The sequence below is a fragment of the Rana temporaria genome, chromosome 1 (assembly GCF_905171775.1).
Source record: "Rana temporaria chromosome 1, aRanTem1.1, whole genome shotgun sequence".
In the NCBI taxonomy this organism is placed as follows: domain Eukaryota; kingdom Metazoa; phylum Chordata; class Amphibia; order Anura; family Ranidae; genus Rana; species Rana temporaria.
In genome coordinates this window covers 518,696,912-518,717,187 of record NC_053489.1, presented here as the reverse complement: position 1 = coordinate 518,717,187, position 20,276 = coordinate 518,696,912, and the positions used below count along the sequence as shown (strand labels likewise).

At 44.7% G+C, this 20,276-nt stretch overlaps 1 protein-coding gene across 2 annotated transcripts in view; it reads left to right on the top strand.

Annotated features, from left to right (window-relative positions):
- Positions 1-18,216, top strand: part of ZNF827 (zinc finger protein 827) — a 314,048-nt gene extending 295,832 nt beyond the window's left edge. For both annotated transcript variants that reach the window (XM_040331699.1, XM_040331692.1), the window contains one exon: positions 12,369-18,216. In XM_040331699.1, the coding sequence (XP_040187633.1) occupies positions 12,369-13,176 (808 nt within the window). In that variant the 3' untranslated portion in view covers positions 13,177-18,216. The remainder of the gene's footprint in view (positions 1-12,368) is intronic.
- The last annotated feature ends 2,060 nt before the right edge of the window (positions 18,217-20,276 follow it).

The window sequence follows — 20,276 nt, the reverse complement described above, 5'->3', positions numbered from 1 at the left end:
TTTAATATTGCACACTAGCATAGCCAATTTATTGTTTTATTGTGTGATTTTTTTTATTTTTTTTTCTAAACTAGGTGGCAGTGAGCCATTTGAAAAATAGGTGCACAGCCTGAAGGTTGGTTTTCAATTGGGAGATTTGAAAATCTTTTTATGTTGGGTCCCCAGATCAGATTTTGTCAATTGTGTTGAACACTTGATCTGGACCCCCACATAGCATTATACATGAGATGTGCTAAAAAGCATGTGGTTATACTTGGGGTTCTGGTCAGGTGATTGCATAAGGCAGCAGAGCAATAGGAGACAACATCTATGCTCAACATTTACAGTTTGCATTTCTTTCTTGCTTTTCTGTTTGCTTTGTCTGGCCATGCTAGAAAATTTTAGCTAATTACAGAGAAGTGCAGGGTCTGTTAAGAGAAGTCGCAAGAGACACTGTAACTTAGTTAGTATGTAACCACCTTGATTGGTGGACTGATACAGTCCATTAGTAGCCTTGCAAATAACCGCAATACTGCTTTGCATACTGAAACCAATAACACAATCATTTTGATTACACACATGCCTATGGCTATATTTGCAAGATCTCAAAATACAGCCGTGGTCAGGACTGCAAAAATTATTGAGCACTGTTGATAAGAAACACAGTCAAAATACCACATGTTCCTTCTGTCTTCACTCATTCCTTCTCACCTGACTTTGTTAGCCTCCAAAAGAATGGGGAAAAATGGGGAGTCTTTAAAAATCTCCCCTGGCGTGTGATCCTTTACAAATCCAAACCTCATAAACCCATACCACATGCATCAGGTCCTAAAATATCCATATTATTTAACAATCCGTAAATTAATCTCAGTTATTTCCACTCAATAAAACCAACCATTTTTTATAATCTGTTCTACATGGTGGTTCCTTGGGTCACATGTTGTATTTCTTTATCGTTACATCACGGGACACAGAGCGGCATTCATTACTATATGGGTTATATGGAGTACCTTCAGGTGATAGACACTGGCAATCTCAAACAGGAAATGCCCCTCCCTATATAACCCCCTCCCATAGGAGGAGTACCTCAGTTTTTACGCCAGTGTCTTAGGTGTTAGTCATGGTTTAGCTTGCCTCCGCATCCTTGGGATTAGGTGAGCTAACCGGTTCTGTCCAAAGGCCTCAGCGCTAAAGTGGTCAGTAACCGGACCCCAAACCCTTGGGGTATAGCCCATAATGCTTTTCTTTTTAGAGAGCTGGACCCTGGGCCCAGAACTTAGAAACCTTTGGGTGCCTAATGTTTTCTGTTGCCAGAGTGCTATATGGGCCCAGGACAGTGGATCCTTCATAGGAACCCAGGGCCTGAAGGTCTAGACATCCCCACCGAGATGGGGGAAGATTGGGCCTCTTGCTTGGCAAAGTCCTGCGGCATGGAGCAGGTAAGTGAGGGGAAAACTTGCGGAACTTGGTTCTTAGCAGGTTTTTTCTGGGGGGTCACAGGGGACATGCCTAAAGTTATGCGCTGCATCTGGCAAACTAGTCACATATCATAAAGATAGGATGGCTCTATGTGTATTATTCCCCATAAAATGTGACCTCCCTTGTAGTGTTGGAAAAGCATTGAGTGGGGCCTGTGTGATATAAAATTATATGTGTGTGTCAGAGAGCTGTGCTTACCTGCAAGCCTCCAGGCGATGCTCCATTCAGTCTTCCTCCTCAGAGCCTGCAAGGCAGGCAAAAAGCTGACCTCCTCGTGGTTCCAGGCTGCAGGCTGCAGTTTGCTGGAGCCGAGAGGTCCCTTCCCCCCAACCCCCCCCCCTGTCGGCGGGCGCGCGCGCGGCGCGCGTTCACGTATTATAGGCGCAATTGGCGCCGTTTAGCTGGGGGGGAAGGGCGGGTCAGTAGCTTAAGGAAGGGGCGGCCCTTCCTTGTTTGTTCCATACAGCTCATTCAATACTTTGGAACTGGGGAGGAAAGACCAGAGCGGCAGCACGGGGCGCCGAGGACACACAGTGGCCAGAAAGAATATTGCAGTCTTCAGAAGACTGTTTTCAAGCCTAGGAATAGGCTGTTTCTTTTCCATCTCATAGTTTTTTCTTGCAATACTACTCAGGGGGACAGAATGTTTTTTCTTTCCTGGATTTGAAGCAAAAAAAAAAGTCATCTAGGGGAGAGGAAGCATTTTTTATCCCCCAAACAGGTGTTTGGGCAATTAACTATTTATAGTCCCAAGTACCAATAAGCTAGCAGGTGTACCTCGGTATTGTACCATGGCATCCGGGTCAGAGGGTACAAGAGGTGGGGATTCCCCCAGAGAGTCTGAGGTCTCGGACAAAATTATGCCGCTGCTTTCCCCACAGGGAGCCTTGGGGCCATCGGGATCTGGGGCTGGAGCTGACGCGGGTCAGTCCAACCCTAAGACGGTCACTGACGAGGTATTACTCACCTCTTTAAAAGAGATGGAGAAAAGAATGGGAAAAATGATAGCCGCAGCTATGCGGGGCAGTAAACGGAGTAGATCTCCGTCGCCCGAGCGCGGACCCTCAGAAGAGGAGGTCATTTCCTCAGGGGAATTGGACGACCTCTTGGACAAGGACCAAGTAGGTTCAGGGATCGAAGATCCGGATACAGAGGAGTCTGGGGCAGTCTCCCTGAGGGAGAGCTGGTGGATTCAAGGATTAACGGACTTGGTCCATAAGGCATTTAACTTGCCAGTACCAGATCTCCAGGTATCGACGGTTTCAGCTTTGGGCTCACTGAGGGCGCCTCAAAGCAAGGCTGTGTTTCCGATCCATCCTCTATTAGAGGGAGTTTTGTTCCAAGATTGGAACAAGCCAGATAAAATCTTCTTACCACCTAAAAGATTTTCTGTCCTATATCCTATGGAAGATAAATTTTCCAAAAGATGGGCTACTCCTGCAGTGGACGCAGCCATCTCATGCGTTAACAAATCGTTAACATGCCCTGTAGAAAACATACAGGTGTTCAAGGATCCAGTTGATAAACGCTTGGAAGCACTACTTAAGAACTCCTTCACTACTGCAGGGGCAGTAGTACAGCCAGCTGTGGCTGCGATTGGGGTCGCTCAAGCATTATCGGATCAATTTAAGCAGATGCTTAAACTTATTCCTGCCCAGCAGGCAGAAGAATTTTCGGACGTCCCTAAGGCCATATGTTTTACGGTAGACGCAATTAAGGATTCTATCCAGCAAGCGTCACGTTTATCGTTATTCCTTGTCCATATGAGAAGACTCTTATGGTTAAAGAGCTGGGAGGCTGAGCCCCCATGCAAGAAGCTCCTGGTAGGGTTCCCCTTCCATGGAGGACGACTCTTCGGAGAAGACCTAGATAAATACATTCAGACCATTTCAAACGGCAAGAGTACTCTCTTGCCAACTAAGAAGAAGTTGCAGGGGCCTGCGTTTAAACGACAGTATTCCCCTGGGCAGGGGCCCTCTAATGCCAAGCAGTATCGACGGCCTCCTGCGAAAGCAAACTTCGGCTTCAACAGCAAGTCACAAGGACAGGCTGCTAGAGGCAGAAAGCAGTGGTTTCGCAAACCAGCAAAACCAGCCCCCAAGTCGACCTTATGAAGGGGCGCCCCCACCCACGAAGGTGGGGGGAAGGCTGCGACTCTTTTCAGAGATTTGGGAAGCCAGCATTCCCGACGAGTGGGTACGGTCTTCCGTGGCCACGGGCTACAAATTAGATTTCCTAAAGTTTCCTCCTCCTCATTTCCAGGAGTCGAGGATTCCAAACGATCCGGAGAAGGGAGCCGCATTAAGATCGGCATTAGATCATCTACTTTCCCAGGAAGTAATAGTAGAGGTACCAGTCCTGGAACAGGGGCTGGGTTTCTACTCCAACCTATTCATCATCCCAAAGTCCAATGGAGATGTCAGGCCAATTTTGGACCTAAAGATGGTAAATGCATACTTAAAAGTCCGCTCATTTCGGATGGAATCCGTGCGGTCAGCAGCTGCCACACTCCAAAAGGACGACTTCATGGCGTCCATAGACATAAAGGATGCCTACCTTCATGTTCCAATTTATCAGCCACATCAAAGATATCTACGCTTCATGGTGGCTTCGCGTCATTTCCAATTCGTGTCGCTTCCCTTCGGGTTGGCTACGGCCCCCCGGGTGTTCACGAAGGTCCTAGCTCCAATCCTAGCCAAGCTAAGGATCCAAGGGGTCACGATCCTAGCATACCTGGACGACCTCCTAGTCATAGACCACTCGTCTCCCGGCTTGGAGCGAGCAGTGGCCCTCACGGTCCAATACCTCGAGAGGTTCGGCTGGGTCCTAAATCGAGAAAAGTCAGCTTTCCTGCCCACAAGGCAGTTGGAATATCTCGGCATGAGATTAGACACAGAACAACAAAGAGTGTTCCTACCTCTGAGGAAGGTCAAAGCCATCAAGGAATTAATCCTACTGGTTCTAAGCAAGAAAGAACCGACTATTCGCCTAAGTATGAGGTTACTAGGCAAGATGGTGGCCACATTCGAGGCGGTACCATACGCCCAGAGCCACACTCGCATCCTGCAGGCAGCCATCCTGTCAGCATGGAGCAGAAGGCCACAGGCCTTGGATATCCCGTTGCCGCTCTCATCAAGAGTCCGACAAAGTCTGTGTTGGTGGTTAGACCCTCAGAATCTACTGAAGGGGAAGTCTTTCAGCCCAGTGGCTTGGAAGATAGTGACCACAGACGCCAGCCTGACGGGCTGGGGAGCAATTTTGGATGGTTGCACTCGCCAAGGTACTTGGGCAAAGCCAGAGAAGCAGTTGCCCATCAACATCTTGGAGCTCAGAGCTGCTCGACTAGCCCTCAGGGCTTGGACGTCAAAATTGCAGGGGTTCCCGGTGAGAATTCAATCAGACAATGCCACGGCCGTGGCATACATAAATCACCAAGGGGGAACCAGGAGTCAAGCCGCTCAGAGAGAGGTGAGCTTGATTCTCCTATGGGCAGAGGCTCATGTGCCCTGCATATCGGCAATATTCATTCCAGGAGTGGACAATTTTCAGGCGGACTTCTTAAGCCGCCAGACTCTATGGCCGGGGGAATGGTCTCTGCATCCACAAGTCTTTCAAGCACTCTGCCAAAGATGGGGAGTGCCGGACGTGGATATCATGGCATCGAGACTCAACAAGAAGCTAGACAGGTTCATGTCCCGCTCAAGGGATCCGATGGCCTGCGGAACCGATGCGCTGGTTTGCCCTTGGCATCAGTTCAAACTTCTTTATGCGTTTCCCCCGCTCCAGTTACTACCCCGCCTGCTACGCAGGATCCGGGTGGAGCACATACCAGTTGTCCTGGTAGCTCCAGCATGGCCCAGAAGGGCATGGTACTCACTAATCCTAAGGATGGTAGTGGGAGACCCTTGGACTCTGCCTCTAAGGCCAGACCTGCTATCGCAAGGTCCGATCCTCCACCCTGCCTTACGGCATCTAAATTTGACGGCCTGGAAGCTGAATCCCTGATTCTCAGGGGTAGAGGTCTGTCTCAGAAAGTAATCTCTACCCTAATCAGAGCCAGGAAACCGGTCTCTAGGGTGATTTATCACAGGGTCTGGAAGGCCTATGTAGGCTGGTGTGAGTCCAAGCTGTGGCTTCCTCGCAAGTTCACCATTGATAGAGTTTTAAGTTTTCTCCAGCTAGGAGTGGATAAAGGATTGGCATTAAGCACAATCAAAGGACAGATTTCTGCTCTGTCAGTGTGGTTTCAGCGGCCGCTGGCCACCCACTCGCTGGTTAAGACCTTCCTTCAAGGGGTCTTACGTATTAAACCTCCAGTTAAATCCCCGCTTTGTCCGTGGGATTTAAATCTTGTTCTGTCAAGTTTACAGAAACAACCGTTTGAGCCGTTGGCTGAAATTCCTTTGGTTTTACTGACAAGGAAGTTAGTATTTTTGGTTGCCATAGTTTCCGCAAGAAGAGTTTCGGAACTGGCGGCCTTATCCTGTAAGGAACCATATCTTATTTTTCATAAGGACAGGGTCGTTCTCCGCCCTCATCCTTCCTTCCTACCGAAGGTTATATCCAGTTTTCATTTGAATCAGGATTTGGTATTACCATCCTTCTTCCCTAAACCTACTTCCAGAAAGGAAGGGTTGCTGCATACCTTGGATATTGTCAGGGCCATGAAGGCCTATCTTAAAGCTACAAAGAAGATCCGGAAAACAGATGTGCTGTTCATTCTACCGGATGGGCCCAAGAAGGGGCAGGCAGCTGCAAAATCCACCATTTCTAGGTGGATTAAGCAATTAATCACTCAGGCCTACGGCTTGAAAGGGTTGCCTCCTCCAGTATCATTAAAGGCTCATTCTACTAGGGCCATGGGCGCCTCCTGGGCAGCACACCACCAGATCTCTATGGCTCAAGTTTGCAAGGCGGCAACCTGGTCTTCTGTCCACACATTTACAAAATTCTACAAGTTGGACGTAAGAAGGAATACTGATACTGCCTTCGGGCAGGCAGTGCTGCAGGCTGCAGTTTGAGACCCTCGGATTCCGGGGGCTCCTCTTTTTTTGAGTTAAATTTAAAATTTAAGATTATTTTTCTCAACTAAGTTGGATTTATTATGATTTGAGTATACCTCTAAATTAAATCCTTTTGTCTTGGAGATGTTCTCCCTCCCCTCATTGTAAGCATTGCTTTGGGACATCCCATATAGTAATGAATGCCGCTCTGTGTCCCGTGATGTAACGATAAAGAAAAAGAGATTTTTAATACAGCTTACCTGTAAAATCTTTTTCTTGGAGTACATCACGGGACACAGAGCTCCCACCCCTCTTTTTGAGGACCATTTTGGGAGGCATACTGCTTGCTACAAAACTGATGTACTCCTCCTATGGGAGGGGGTTATATAGGGAGGGGCATTTCCTGTTTGAGATTGCCAGTGTCTATCACCTGAAGGTACTCCATATAACCCATATAGTAATGAATGCCGCTCTGTGTCCCGTGATGTACTCCAAGAAAAAGATTTTACAGGTAAGCTGTATTAAAAATCTCTTTTTTTATGCTAGTCTACCATTAATTTCTGTCTCATTGTAAAAACTCTGTGTCTGGCCATGTCAGGTTCTGCTTCTGTCCCTCTCCTGCTCCTTTATTTACCTGTTGAGTCATTGACCCAGAACAAGCATGCAGTTACTAAGCAGTTTAGACACCCAATAGGTACAAGGCTCCAACCTTGTACAGTGACTTAAAAAGTAATGAATAAAGGATAACAATGACAAACCCAGACAGTTTATACAGAGATAGTTGCCATTGCACGTTGATTCACAAACCTACAGCAGCTTCCCTGGGAGCCCCTTTGGCTCATTACCTCTTACACATAGATTCAAAATTAGGCCTTTCCTCAAAAGAACTTTATCATAATCCAATAAAGTACATCAGAACTCTAGGCTTCCCTCTGAGGTGAATGATTAATCGCTTTTCTCACCTATTGCCTTAGGGACCAGAGAAATGTTAACATTTTTGATCTCCTTTAATTATCCCCTGCTGTGCTATTGTGTTATGACATGGGGAATGCCCCCCTCCGCCAGAACACATCGGTCAGTGCTCACAACCATTGGCTGCCAGCTTTGATTAGATGTCGATCGGATGCCGAAGCTGGTTGCAAAAGCTGTACACAGGCTGAAAATTGTCCGGTTCCTGCCAACCTGACCATTTTTGGCAGATTTTCGGCCCATGTGTACCCAGCATTAAAAGTTGAAGTCACTTTCCATTCAATCCTGTCATGAATATGCAACAAGCCTGTCTGCTTACCTGATCTCCATGTGTTCATTAGAGGCAGATCCTGGTTTCCCTTCTTATCACTTCCTCTTCCTGTATGGCTCCACCCTAGTCCATCCCAGGAAGCCTATATTAACCTTTATTCTACAGGTCTGCAGTGCTGTTCAACAGTGTTCCTATGCTTAGTTCCTGTCTGCAGTGTAATTGCTAGTTCCTGTTTGCAGAGTGCTACGATCATCTTCCGTGTACCGTTTTGGCTTGTCCCCGACTTCCTTGTCTGCCTGTGCCCCTGACTATTTGCATGTTCCACGGTTATCCTTGTCTGCCTGTTGCCCTGACCTCGGCCTGTCCATCACCACTGCTTGTCCTACTGGCTGCTTCCCCCTTCTCCCTGCGGAGTGTGACTTGAGGAATCTCGGGGATGCGACCTGGACCCAGTTGCGGCCAAGACCATCCCTACCATCAAGGGCTCTGGTGAATACAAAACTGGGTCTTAGACTCCGCGCCCTGGGTGATCTTAGGTTCACGCTTCGTCTCTGCTAGCAGCAGTCGGCCATAGGATTCACCACCCTGTGGTGCATCCCTGACCCCTACGGGGTGCACTTGTCACCTGGCTACGGGTGACCTGACAGTTTGAACAGCCATGAATCCGGCCGACATGCCGCTCCCCGCAGATGATCCATTACAGTGCATTGTTCGCAGACTCGAGACGCATGAAGCTAATCAGGATCAGGTGATGCGTTTCCTTCAGGATCTAGCTTCCCGCTTTGATCAGCTTCAGACCTCGCTGGGAACCCCGAATCCGCAACCCCAAGTACAACCAGCAGCTGCACCTGTTGCACCAGTCGCAGAGTCGCATTCACTGAAGTTATCACCTCCAATCCGTTTTTCTGGAGACTCCAAAGCCTGCAGGGGATTCCTTAGCCAATGCACTATCCATTTTGAACTACAGCCTCAAAACTTCTTGTCTGATCGGGCAAAGGTAGCCTATATCATTTCTCTCCTCTCCGGGGAAGCCTTAGCCTGGGCTGCCCCTCTGTGGGAATTGAATGATCCAGTGGTTTCTAGCCTGCCTCTTTTCTTGAAACTTTTTCGGAATATCTTTGAAGAACCGGCTCGTGTCTCTTCAGCAGCCAGCGCCCTTTTACGTCTCCGCCAAGAATCCCGTTCAGTGGGACAATATTCTCTTCAGTTCCGTATCCACTCAGCTGAACTGAGCTGGAACAATGAGGCCTTAGTCGCAACCTTTTTGCATGGCCTATCTGATAGAGTGAAGGATGAACTAGCAGGAAGAACCATCCCCACTGATCTGGACGGAGTGATCTCCTTGTGTAATCAGATCGATATTCGCTTTCAGGAAAGGACCCTAGAAAAGCGACGCCAACATCCCTTGGCCCTTAGTCTGCCTGAGCTCCCCTCTCTTCGACCCGTGGAGCATCCCTTGCCAACTGAGGAACCCATGCAGCTGGGTCGGACCAGGCTATCCCCTGAGGAACGTGCCAGGCGCAGAACTCTAGGCCTGTGTCTATACTGTGGGGGCAAAAGTCATTTTCGTGACACTTGCCCTCTTCGCCCCGAGAAACGCTCGGGTTCAATACACCTGGAAGGTGGAGTATTGGATCCAGAAATATCTCCTTCACCTTCTCGTCTTTTCCTTCCTGTGTCCCTTCATTTTGGTGCTTCTTCTCATTCGGTCTCGGCATATCTGGATTCCGGAGCCGCTGGCAATTTCATAGACTGGGAAATCGCATCGTCCATGAGACTTACCCTTTTGCCCCTCACCACACCATTGGTGGTCTCGGCGATTGATGGCACTGTTCTCCCGGGGGGTCCTATTCGCTTCCAGACAGTCCCTGTTAAGATGTCAGTAGGCACACTTCACCAGGAGTGGATATCCTTCCTTGTTCTACCTAAGACCTCACTTCCTATCGTTTTGGGTCTTCCTTGGTTAAGACTCCATTCTCCTCACATTGACCGGACTGCCGGACAGATCCTGGCTTGGGGTCCCTCCTGTTCCACGTTTTGCCTACCCAAGGTTGCCCCAAAAGAGAAACTTCCTGTTACCACCATTTCAGAATCTTTTGCTCGTCCTACCACATGTAGTGGTGTTCGGAATGTGTCCTGCAATAGTCAGGCTGATGCACTTTCTAGCCAATGTAGCACTCTGGATGAGGAGCCCGTCTGTGAACCTGAGCCGATCATTCACTCCAGTTTACCGTTGACTGTCCCTAAAACGCACAGCCAGGCTAACTTGTCTGCGAGTTCTGCAGTCACTACGCCTTGTGATGCGATTCGGGTAATCACTACACCTGACTATGCTATTCAATCGGCCTCTGCACCAGCTATGCCAGGTCAGCCCATGCCCAATGAGCCTCCTACCTTTTCTTGTTCAGGCCCTCCTGCAACCTGTCTAAGGGGCTCAATCCATCCTTTGGATAGATTGCCTCATTCGGCCAAATGGGGTTTTCTACCTTGTTTTCAGGGCTCTCTGCATTCTGCTGGTTTCCCTGCTATCCAGCTTGACTCCTGTGCCCTGTCACCTTCTAACCAACCTGACTTCAGGGTTCCTCTGACCTCTGCCCAGTCTGATGGTCCTGTGCTTAATCCCCAGTTCATCTTTAAGGGTCTGCTTGATCCTCCTCGGATTCCTGTTGACCCTCTCATGCCCTTACTTATTCCTAAAAGGCCTTTGGTCCTCAATAAATCCTCTCCTCCTGTCCCTACTTCGGTTCTGGTCAATGAGGATACTCAAGTTCTGGATTCTCGTCTCTGCGGAGGCATTCTTCAGTACCTTGTGCTTTGGAGAGGATTTGGTCCTGAGGAGGCATCTTGGATTTCTGCATCTGAGATCTTTGCGCCCCATTTGTCGAGGAGGTTTCTTCTGGGATTCCCCTTTAGCCCTGGCTCCAGGCTGGGGAGGGGGAGGGTACTGTCATGAATATGCAACAAGCCTGTCTGCTTACCTGATCTCCATGTGTTCATTAGAGGCAGATCCTGGTTTCCCTTCTTATCACTTCCTCTTCCTGTATGGCTCCACCCTAGTCCATCCCAGGAAGCCTATATTAACCTTTATTCTACAGGTCTGCAGTGCTGTTCAACAGTGTTCCTATGCTTAGTTCCTGTCTGCAGTGTAATTGCTAGTTCCTGTTTGCAGAGTGCTACGATCATCTTCCGTGTACCGTTTTGGCTTGTCCCCGACTTCCTTGTCTGCCTGTGCCCCTGACTATTTGCATGTTCCACGGTTATCCTTGTCTGCCTGTTGCCCTGACCTCGGCCTGTCCATCACCACTGCTTGTCCTACTGGCTGCTTCCCCCTTCTCCCTGCGGAGTGTGACTTGAGGAATCTCGGGGATGCGACCTGGACCCAGTTGCGGCCAAGACCATCCCTACCATCAAGGGCTCTGGTGAATACAAAACTGGGTCTTAGACTCCGCGCCCTGGGTGATCTTAGGTTCACGCTTCGTCTCTGCTAGCAGCAGTCGGCCATAGGATTCACCACCCTGTGGTGCATCCCTGACCCCTACGGGGTGCACTTGTCACCTGGCTACGGCTGACCTGACAAATCCATAGTCAAAAAGACATAATAAAGCAAAAAAAAAAATCAATTTTTTCTCATTTGCTCAGTGTTTAAAAAAAATTGTGTTACTATAGTATACAAAGTACACAGATGTGCGGTTACCTCTTGTTCCCACTAAATTGCAGATGTGCATTTTTATGAATATGGCTTTTTAAAATGGCCACTGTGACAAATCTGTTCAAAGGACCATTACATCATAATGTAGCATATTAAAAAGCATGGGTCCAAAGTGCTTTACTAAAAATTATGTGATATACTTAATCCTCTTAATTTTCTAATATATGTTACCATTACATCAGCATAGGGACGGCCAGTCATACATGGGTCAAGAATTGGGCACTATACAAAAGTATGCAACTTATTCATCCGAAAATATTCCTGTGTACAGTACAGTGGGGAAAAGTCTTTTTAGCAGGCTGTGGATGAGCATGGCCACCGATTGAGTGCTTTGCAATTTCATCCTACAGTGTGCTGGTAAAGCAAAGATGAACAGAAAAAGTCTCAAAGGGGGTAATGGGGGTTTACCTGACATGTACTGAACTGCAGATGTGCATGAATACTAATGGGGGTTCATTATTCAGTCTGATCATTGGGTCCAATTCTTTTTCTAAAAATGGCTTTTAATAAAAAAAAAAAAGAATGTTCTAAAGTTTTGACATTGGAAAACATGAGGATTTCTAAATGTGTTTCATTACATAATATATTCCTTTATCTATTTATAGTGTCCCTTGCTGGCAACTTCTTTGATTGCCTTTTTGGGGAAATATATATTAGTTAAGTTATGTTTCTGAATTGATTAAACGTATTTACAGTTGGATAAATATACGTATTAAACTGTTAAACTGTCAAAAAACAGTAATATGAGAAATATTAAATTCTGGAAATGACAGTAAAGTTTTCTTTTGGATTCAGACAATAATATATGTTGGCAATTTATAGGATCACCTTTGTTTTCATGCATTTAACTGAAGTGTTTAGCAGTAAATTCATAAAGTGTTGTTAGTTCCTCAGCTTTTGGGGCATACGTTTCACAGAAATGAAAATGTCCACTTTATTTTGTCTGTTCCTCTATTAGGTGTCCATTCTGCATTTACTCCACAAACCGCCCTGCAGCCATGGAATGTCACTTGAAAACGCACTACAAGATGGAGTACAAGTGTCGAATCTGCAAGACGGTCAAGGCAAACCAGCTGGAGCTGGAAATGCACATCCGCGAGCATCGGCTCGGGAATCATTATAAGTGCGACCAGTGTGGCTACCTCTCAAAGACGGCCAATAAGCTGATTGAGCATGTGCGCGTCCACACAGGAGAGCGCCCCTTTCACTGTGACCAGTGCAGCTACAGCTGCAAGCGCAAAGACAATCTCAATTTGCACAAGAAGCTTAAGCACTCCCCTCGCCAGACCTTCAGCTGCGAGGAGTGCCTTTTCAAGACCACCCACCCTTTTGTCTTTAGCCGTCATGTCAAGAAGCACCAGAACGGTGAATTCATAGAAGAGGAGAAGAAAATCCAGACTACAAACCAGAGAGAGGCTACCCCACTGCTCACAGTCAATGACTCTAGAAGTCTCCTGTCACCTCTTTCTCTTATGTCTGCCTCACAGGCCCTCCAGACGGTGGCTATGTCCGCTGCACAGGGCAGTGGTATGGAGACACATTTAGCCCTTAAAGCCTTTGCAGTAAATGGTAACTTATCATCCTTGGATAGGTACCAGAACTCTGAATTTGCTCATCTCATTCCCTTAACAATGCTGTTCCCTAAGAATCATTATGACGTCACATTCCATCCTCCCAGACCTCAAACGGCACCACCTGGTGTCACTACACCGAAGCACTCCTTCCTTGCTTACCTTGGACTGACAGAAAGGGCAAAAACTGTTTAAAGGTGGCCCTTAATCTGTCTTGGAAACTCGGCAGGTATACATTGCTGCAAAATATAGATTTGAACGGTATGAAAATGTGTACTGTATATCATTAGCAAGATTAGATTATGGGCTCTGTGTATACGTATGGCATTTGCATAAAGCTGCTTAACTAAGTATTCAGAAAGGTAACCTACTGCATACTTCTACATATCAGGTTCTCCATCTTGCATTTAAAATCATAAAAAATATCAGTTGCTTGTGTAATTTTTACACATACCTGGTTTACAACCAGTGATTATGGGAGCCCCCAGAATCTCTGTACACTAGACCTCTAACAAAGAGTCAAGGAGCAATTTATACTATAGTTTGAGAGACTGAGACTTGCGATTAGAAATGTCTGAAGTAAGAGCTGTTTGCACTGCCAGTAATAATTTTATTGTCTATGGCCAAGATACAGAACATGTGTTCTCAGATACTTGTAAACATGAGTCTCGTTGTTCCACTGTACAACAATGTACACTGGGCCAGTCTATCAAACTGCAGTCCAAGCTCTGTGGAAGCACTGTCATATCAGGTTGTTTGTTTTTGGTGACACCCTTGATCTCATCACTTTAACCATTTATATGGTTTCTTTAAACTGCATGAAATAGGACTAATTGCCAAGATAAAGCTGAACTGTTTAATTCGAAGCATATATGAAAAAACAAGTTTGACTTCTTTGGTCATTCCGGTATCTTCATTGATGTATTCCTTATTGTTCTGCAGGTTTTTCAGAGCGTGGCCCTTGCCTGTGGCTTGGTTTACCATTAATGATCCTACATATTTCAGTTTGTACACAGCCTTTCATATTTTCTTTTCACTTTTTCAAATCAAATACCTTATTTGTCCATATATTGTTACTATTATTGTTAATATTATAGTGTTATACTGTATTTAGACACCAATGATGAACAATGTACATTACCTGCACTTAGGACAGTCCTTCAGTAAGAATTTTGGCTGTGCTTTTCATATACAGTGTGTGTGTGTATGTATATATATATATATATATATATATATATATGTGTGTATATATATATATAGTTAAGGAAGTACAGTAGTCTTCCAGCAGCTATGCTGACAAGTAAACACACAGTGACCAGTGGCTGACACACCAGCCGGATGTTTAACAGGCGAATTTGCAACCCATTTCAGAGTGACTTAGACATGTGTTAACATGAAGGTTTTTTATTACCCATTCACTAATGATCTTCCTGCTGGAAAACAGGTCAAGGGCCCACTCAGCTCAGCTGATGAAACAGTGTTTTTACAGCTATTGTTTTATGGTATTTGTTTCGAAGTACACTTAGCAACTTGTAACAGCTACCAAAAATGGAACTAAAACAAAACAAAAGCAGGATGGTACATAATAGAGCACTACTGTAATATTCTGGAAAGCCTGAAACAAACAAAGTGTACCTATCACAGTGAACTCAGGCATTTGATTTGCCATTTTGGGTGTTGCTCGCGTCAAAACGTTTGATATCACTCTAATTTGGCAGGCTGCTTTTTATGAATGTAGGTTCAGAATGGAAAATTGGCTGCTTTTACTGTGATTAGGTGCATTTTCCACTTTGGTCGTATTTAATAAGGCAAAGAAAAAATCTTTGGTACTCATAGGCACACCTAATCATCTTCAATGTTCTCATTTCTGTAAACAGGTAAAATATAGGCTATACTGCACACCATTGCTGTTTGTTAGCCTAATATTTGAGCAATATATTGGGGTAATGTAGTAAATATGCAGTGGGTACCTTTCTGTACCGAGATGAGATGTGTCCATCGATATCAGGAAATCCACTAACCAGGATTAAAAAGGGTGTTGGAGAAATGCTGGGTCCTAGCAGGTTCCCAGGCTAAAAAGGCAGTTTTGCACAGTGCTTTGTCTTGCACTATTTCATGTTTCCCAGTTACAGGAACAATATGATGCTTGTAATTGAGATTACTTCACTTCTGAACACGAGTAGGCTGACATTTCAGGCATTTAAAATGTACATGTATATAAGTCATTTTATTTCACATATATCCCCATATTAGTACATTTGTGGATAAATGCGTGTGTCATGTTATTCCCAGAACAAAAATGTATCTAACAGTAATTTGACAGAATGATTATAATGAGAAGTATGGAATGATTACAGATTGATTATAATGAGAAGTTTATGCACAGCATTAGTGAAGAGAAAAAATATCAATATCCAAAATAGTGTGTGTGTGTGTGTGTGTGTGTGTATATATAGGTCCTAGACATATAATTAAACCCAAATAACTTGGGGCAATCTATATATGTCAAGGTGGTAATTATTTACTCAAACAAAGCTGTGTGGCAGTATTGTTTATCTCTATGTATGTGTGTGTGTATAATGTTGTACATGTATTTATGTGTATATGTATATATAAATATACATAGAGTGTGTATGTATATAGATATATAAACCAGGGGTCTTCAAAAAGTTTCTGCACCTTTTATATTTTCAAAGGAAAAAGTGAGGACAGGAGTTGTATTCATTGGTCCTGTCTGAGAGTTTCATGTGACTAGTCTGTCTGGCAAGCCAGCTAACCTTTCGTTTAGTATAAGAGTTGTAATTTGTTTTCAAAGTTCTTAATAAAAGAGTTTAAAAAAGTGTGAAAACTTTTTGAAGAGCCCTCATATAACACAGTAAAGGTCCGTACACACTGGGCTTAAAAAATGCCAGTTCTTTTGGCATAAAAAAATGCTCATATAGAGCATACTTGTACAGGTAGTTAGGACTGCTTGTAGGAAGGATGATCCGCAGAGCGGTTGTTTCTCTTAAAGAATCCTAATTTTATTGAAAAGTCACAATGTATAAATTCAGATAAAATCAGTTGACGTGTTTCAGCCTAAGAGGCCTTAGTCATAACCCATTTAGGACCGTTTAGCAATTTTTTTTTTTCTGCCAGAAAACTCTGAGCTTAATATATGCCTCTAAACATTGTAATGTGCATGGGCAAAACTCCTGTAGAAGCAGTGTTTTTTAAGCCCAATGTGCATGGACCCTTAAGCCTAGTACACATGGGCTGAATGTCGGGAATTCGGCCTGTGTGTATGGCAGCCGGTGCTACAGAAGCCAGCCGAGCATGCTGGAAAATCAGCAGCCGACCGGCTCCCGAACAGCACTGGCAGCCACTGACCGGAGTAATCTGGCAGGGGGGCAGTCCCCTTGTCAGAACACAATAGGACAGCAGGGGAGATTGCCGTACTAAGGTTGGATCATTATTACATTGGCTCCAAGGGGAGCTGTCAGTTCTTTTTTAGTTTAACCCAAAAATAGTGGTTTGTACCAGGCTTTAGTGGCCACCTTTTGTTGTATTGCTGCTTGTGAAGATAATAGCAAGTCAGCAAATCACTTGACTCTGCAACTCCTGTACATAAGACAACCATTGAATAACTGATTTGTATATGAAAATGTGTTAATGTAAGAGATCAGGGAAGACTTGTACAAGCAGACAGGAAGTCAACAGCCCACAAAACCACAGTTTACTGATGCAAATCGCTGCAAGAATCTCTGAACAAATAAAACAAAAGATCTTGAAGGATGGACTATAGCAGTAGACGACAATGCCAGATTCCTCTAAGATGTGAGGAGGAAAATGGGATTATGGAGGGTACAGGATCAGCAAAACTGGAAAATCAAAGCTTTAACAAACCTTTGCATATTTTATTGACTCTTGATTGTGCTATGATAAGAATTTGGAATACGTATGATATGATTCCATGGATCCTTCCTGTGCTATGATGTGCAGCTTCAGAATGGTGGTGTAATGCTAAAAGAAATGACCACCAATTGAACATTTTGCAACAGGATACTAATAACATGGCCACTGAGTTTGTGTGTGTAAATACTTTTTTTTGTATACTGTTACTAGTAATTTACCCTGAGCGTATGTATTTTCTGTGTTGTATTCACTGTGAAGAGTGAATGTATACACAAAACGTTGTATGGCCGCTTGTAGAGGATTTCTATTCTGCTAAGCGGATTTTCCTCAGTAAGACTGCATCATGTGTTCCAGAACTTTTCAATGCTATATAATCGACTTCTTTTATTTAGAAGTTTTTTTTCTGACACCTCTAAGGGTGTCCATACATGGATCCCTGCCGCACCGTCCTAATTTTGATCCATGTATAGGCTCAGAAGTCGGCCTATCAATTGACTTCTGTACAACCAGTCTGTGGGGTTTCTCCCAAACGATCAGCACTGATCAGTGTATTCTGATGGTGGGGAAGGCTCCCTACCATCAGAATGCAATAGCATAGCGGAGTGATTTCCCCCCCTATTTAAATCAAATGTATCGATGAGGGAATCAACACTGTCCATCACCCCCCGCTCTCTCCTCATTGTCTCACTGACTGTGAGACAATGGCTCCTAATGCTGTGTGAGCCAATGAGGAGCGAGAGACCCAGAAGAGTTGCCGTTTTCATGCACATCACTGGATCGAGATGTGACACAGGTAAGTGTAAGGGGGGCTTGAGGGGGGGGGGGGGGCTGCACCCAAAAGGTTTGCATAGAATGCATTAATGTAAAAAACAACCTGTCTTTAAGAACCACTTTAAAGCATGGTAAAACAAGCCCCCATTCATTTATGTAGCTATAAACTAGCCCCCCACCACCACCATCCAAGCTTTTGCTTTATCAATATCGCCTGAGTTCCTGACTAGAATGTGCTTGTTGCATCATTTCAGTGTTATTTCATGTAAAGTTAGGTCATTTCATGCAGGAATTTACATAAATGTTTCCTGTTTATCTATTAACTTTCTGCTGTAATTACAGCAGCAAAAAAAACTTGGCTGCTTTCTAATTTTGTGTGTTAAAGTATAGTTCTGCTTTATCCAATGAGGTCAGCGTGACAGGTAGGCAACCAGTATGTTCAGCAGAATGTCGGCATCAATCTTTCTTTCTTAGGTGATTGTCCTCTTTTTCTATAAAAATTACAAATATGTTATACTTACCTGCTCTGTTGCAGTGGATTTGTACAGAGCAGCCCAGATCTTCCTCTTCTTGGGTGCCTTTCTGTACTCCTGGCCCCTCCTATCTGTTCAGTGCCCCCACAGTAAGCAGCTTGCTATGGGGGCACCCAAGCCGAGCTGCAGCTCCCTGTGTCCTTTCAGAGACGGAGCTGCAGTTCAGTCCCGCCCTCTCTCCTGATTGGCTAACTGACTTTAATTGACCGCAGAGGGGGGCAATGGTGTTGCTGCTGTGTCTCAGGAGGAAGGAGGAGGGAGAGTCCCGAATGGCCAAGATATTCATGGACATCTCTAGACTGAGATGGGGCTCAGGTAAGTGATACGAGGCCTGAGAGGGGTTGCTACACACAGAAGGCTTTTTATCTTAATGCATAGAATACATTAAGATAAAAAAACCTTCTGTCTTTACAACCCCTTTAAGTATAGATAAACCTCAAGAAAGAAAGTTTTGAGTAAGCCTGTCAATAAAAATATAATAGGTGCAGGTAACGATATACAATAAACTTTTCTAAAATGTGTAAAATATTTTATAGTTGACCTGGAAATAATTGCTTCAGTGAAATTGGAGTTTTCTTTAAAGTAAACTAAAGTAATGTTACTATTAGGTAGACATGTAAAAAAAGATGAAATCTAAAAACTTGAAAAACTATGGCAGGCCATTAAAAATATATTTTCTGTAGCACTTAATTATGAATGAATTTACACTTAGTTTTCTCCTAATACCCCTGCAGAGTTCCACAAATACCAGTTGAACCTGCCAGTGAAGTCCACCTAGTGCAGCTTCCTGTGATGGTGTGGAAGCAATGCTGCACTGCATTGAGGGAGGGTGAAGGGATTCTTTTGTTTACTATATGAGGCTTGTGCATTACACAAAAATGGATTTGGTACTTGTTTAGACTTTAATTCATGAGCATTTAATTGTACTGTAAACAGCCCTTTGTGCTGTGTTAATTTATTATAAACTTTTTTTATAGCCTTTTTATAGCTTTGGCCATAGACAGGACAATTTTGTGAAGACCTGATGAATATTTAAAGACCACTCTAAGAGCTTAAAGAATAATATTACTCCAACATTTCATATTCCTGGTATCTGTATGTTGTACTAAGTACTTGTGTTAAAAAGTATTCTGTTCCCTAAGCATTGTTTCCTTTGTGTGAAATACCTGGTGTTCTTGCCAGTCCCCCTGCTTTCCTATTTTGAACTGACCACACTGGGCATGAGAGCACATCCATCTCAGCATGGTGAGTTTTCTTGCTGTGTTGAGAGAACACCCTGCCCGTCCTCCAATCATTAGAATTGTGCTGAAACACCCCCCCCCCCCCCCCCCCCCACACGCACACACATAGCCATTCTCTGGGAATCTTAGCATACTGCTGTTTCTCCACCTTTAGCATTCTATGCCCCCGATACAGCTGAGCACAGAGATTGTGTGATAAAAAGGTATTTGTGGTATCTACTCTGTGTGTGTGTGTGTATATATATGTACAGTACACACACAAACCTTTTGCATTTCACATATACTTTAAAGCCCAACTCTGGGCAAAAAATAAAAGTTTTCCATACAGTTGGTCTGTGTTCTCACTGCACGGGTCAACTGCTAGTTTTGCCCAGGAAAGAGGAGAAAGCTGCATACTCACTCGATCCTTCACTCCACCAGCACGATCCAGTGGTGGACTGTTTTTGGCATCCTCCCGTCCAGAGCAGGTCTATGGGCGTGATGACATCAAGAACAGTCCACCGCACAAGTCCACTAGACTAGGAGTCACAGGGACCGGTCTTGTGTGGGGAGGATTAGGTAAGTATATCTCTGTTCTCCAATCCTCTCAGCAGTTAACCTGTGCATTGCAGACTTGTTTTTGCCAGAAGTTGGGCTTTAGGACTTTACATCTGTACAGAAATGATAGCTGAAAAGGGAGATATTGGTCAAAATAACCTTCCAACTTGCTGAAAATGTTTGCAGCTCTCTATAATTGTACCATACAAATGCTTAGCAGACTATACATTTGAAAACAACCAAATATGCTAAAGAGAGCTGCACATAACCATTAAAGTATTTATATCTGCTATTCTGACTTGAAATTATTTTAAAAGAT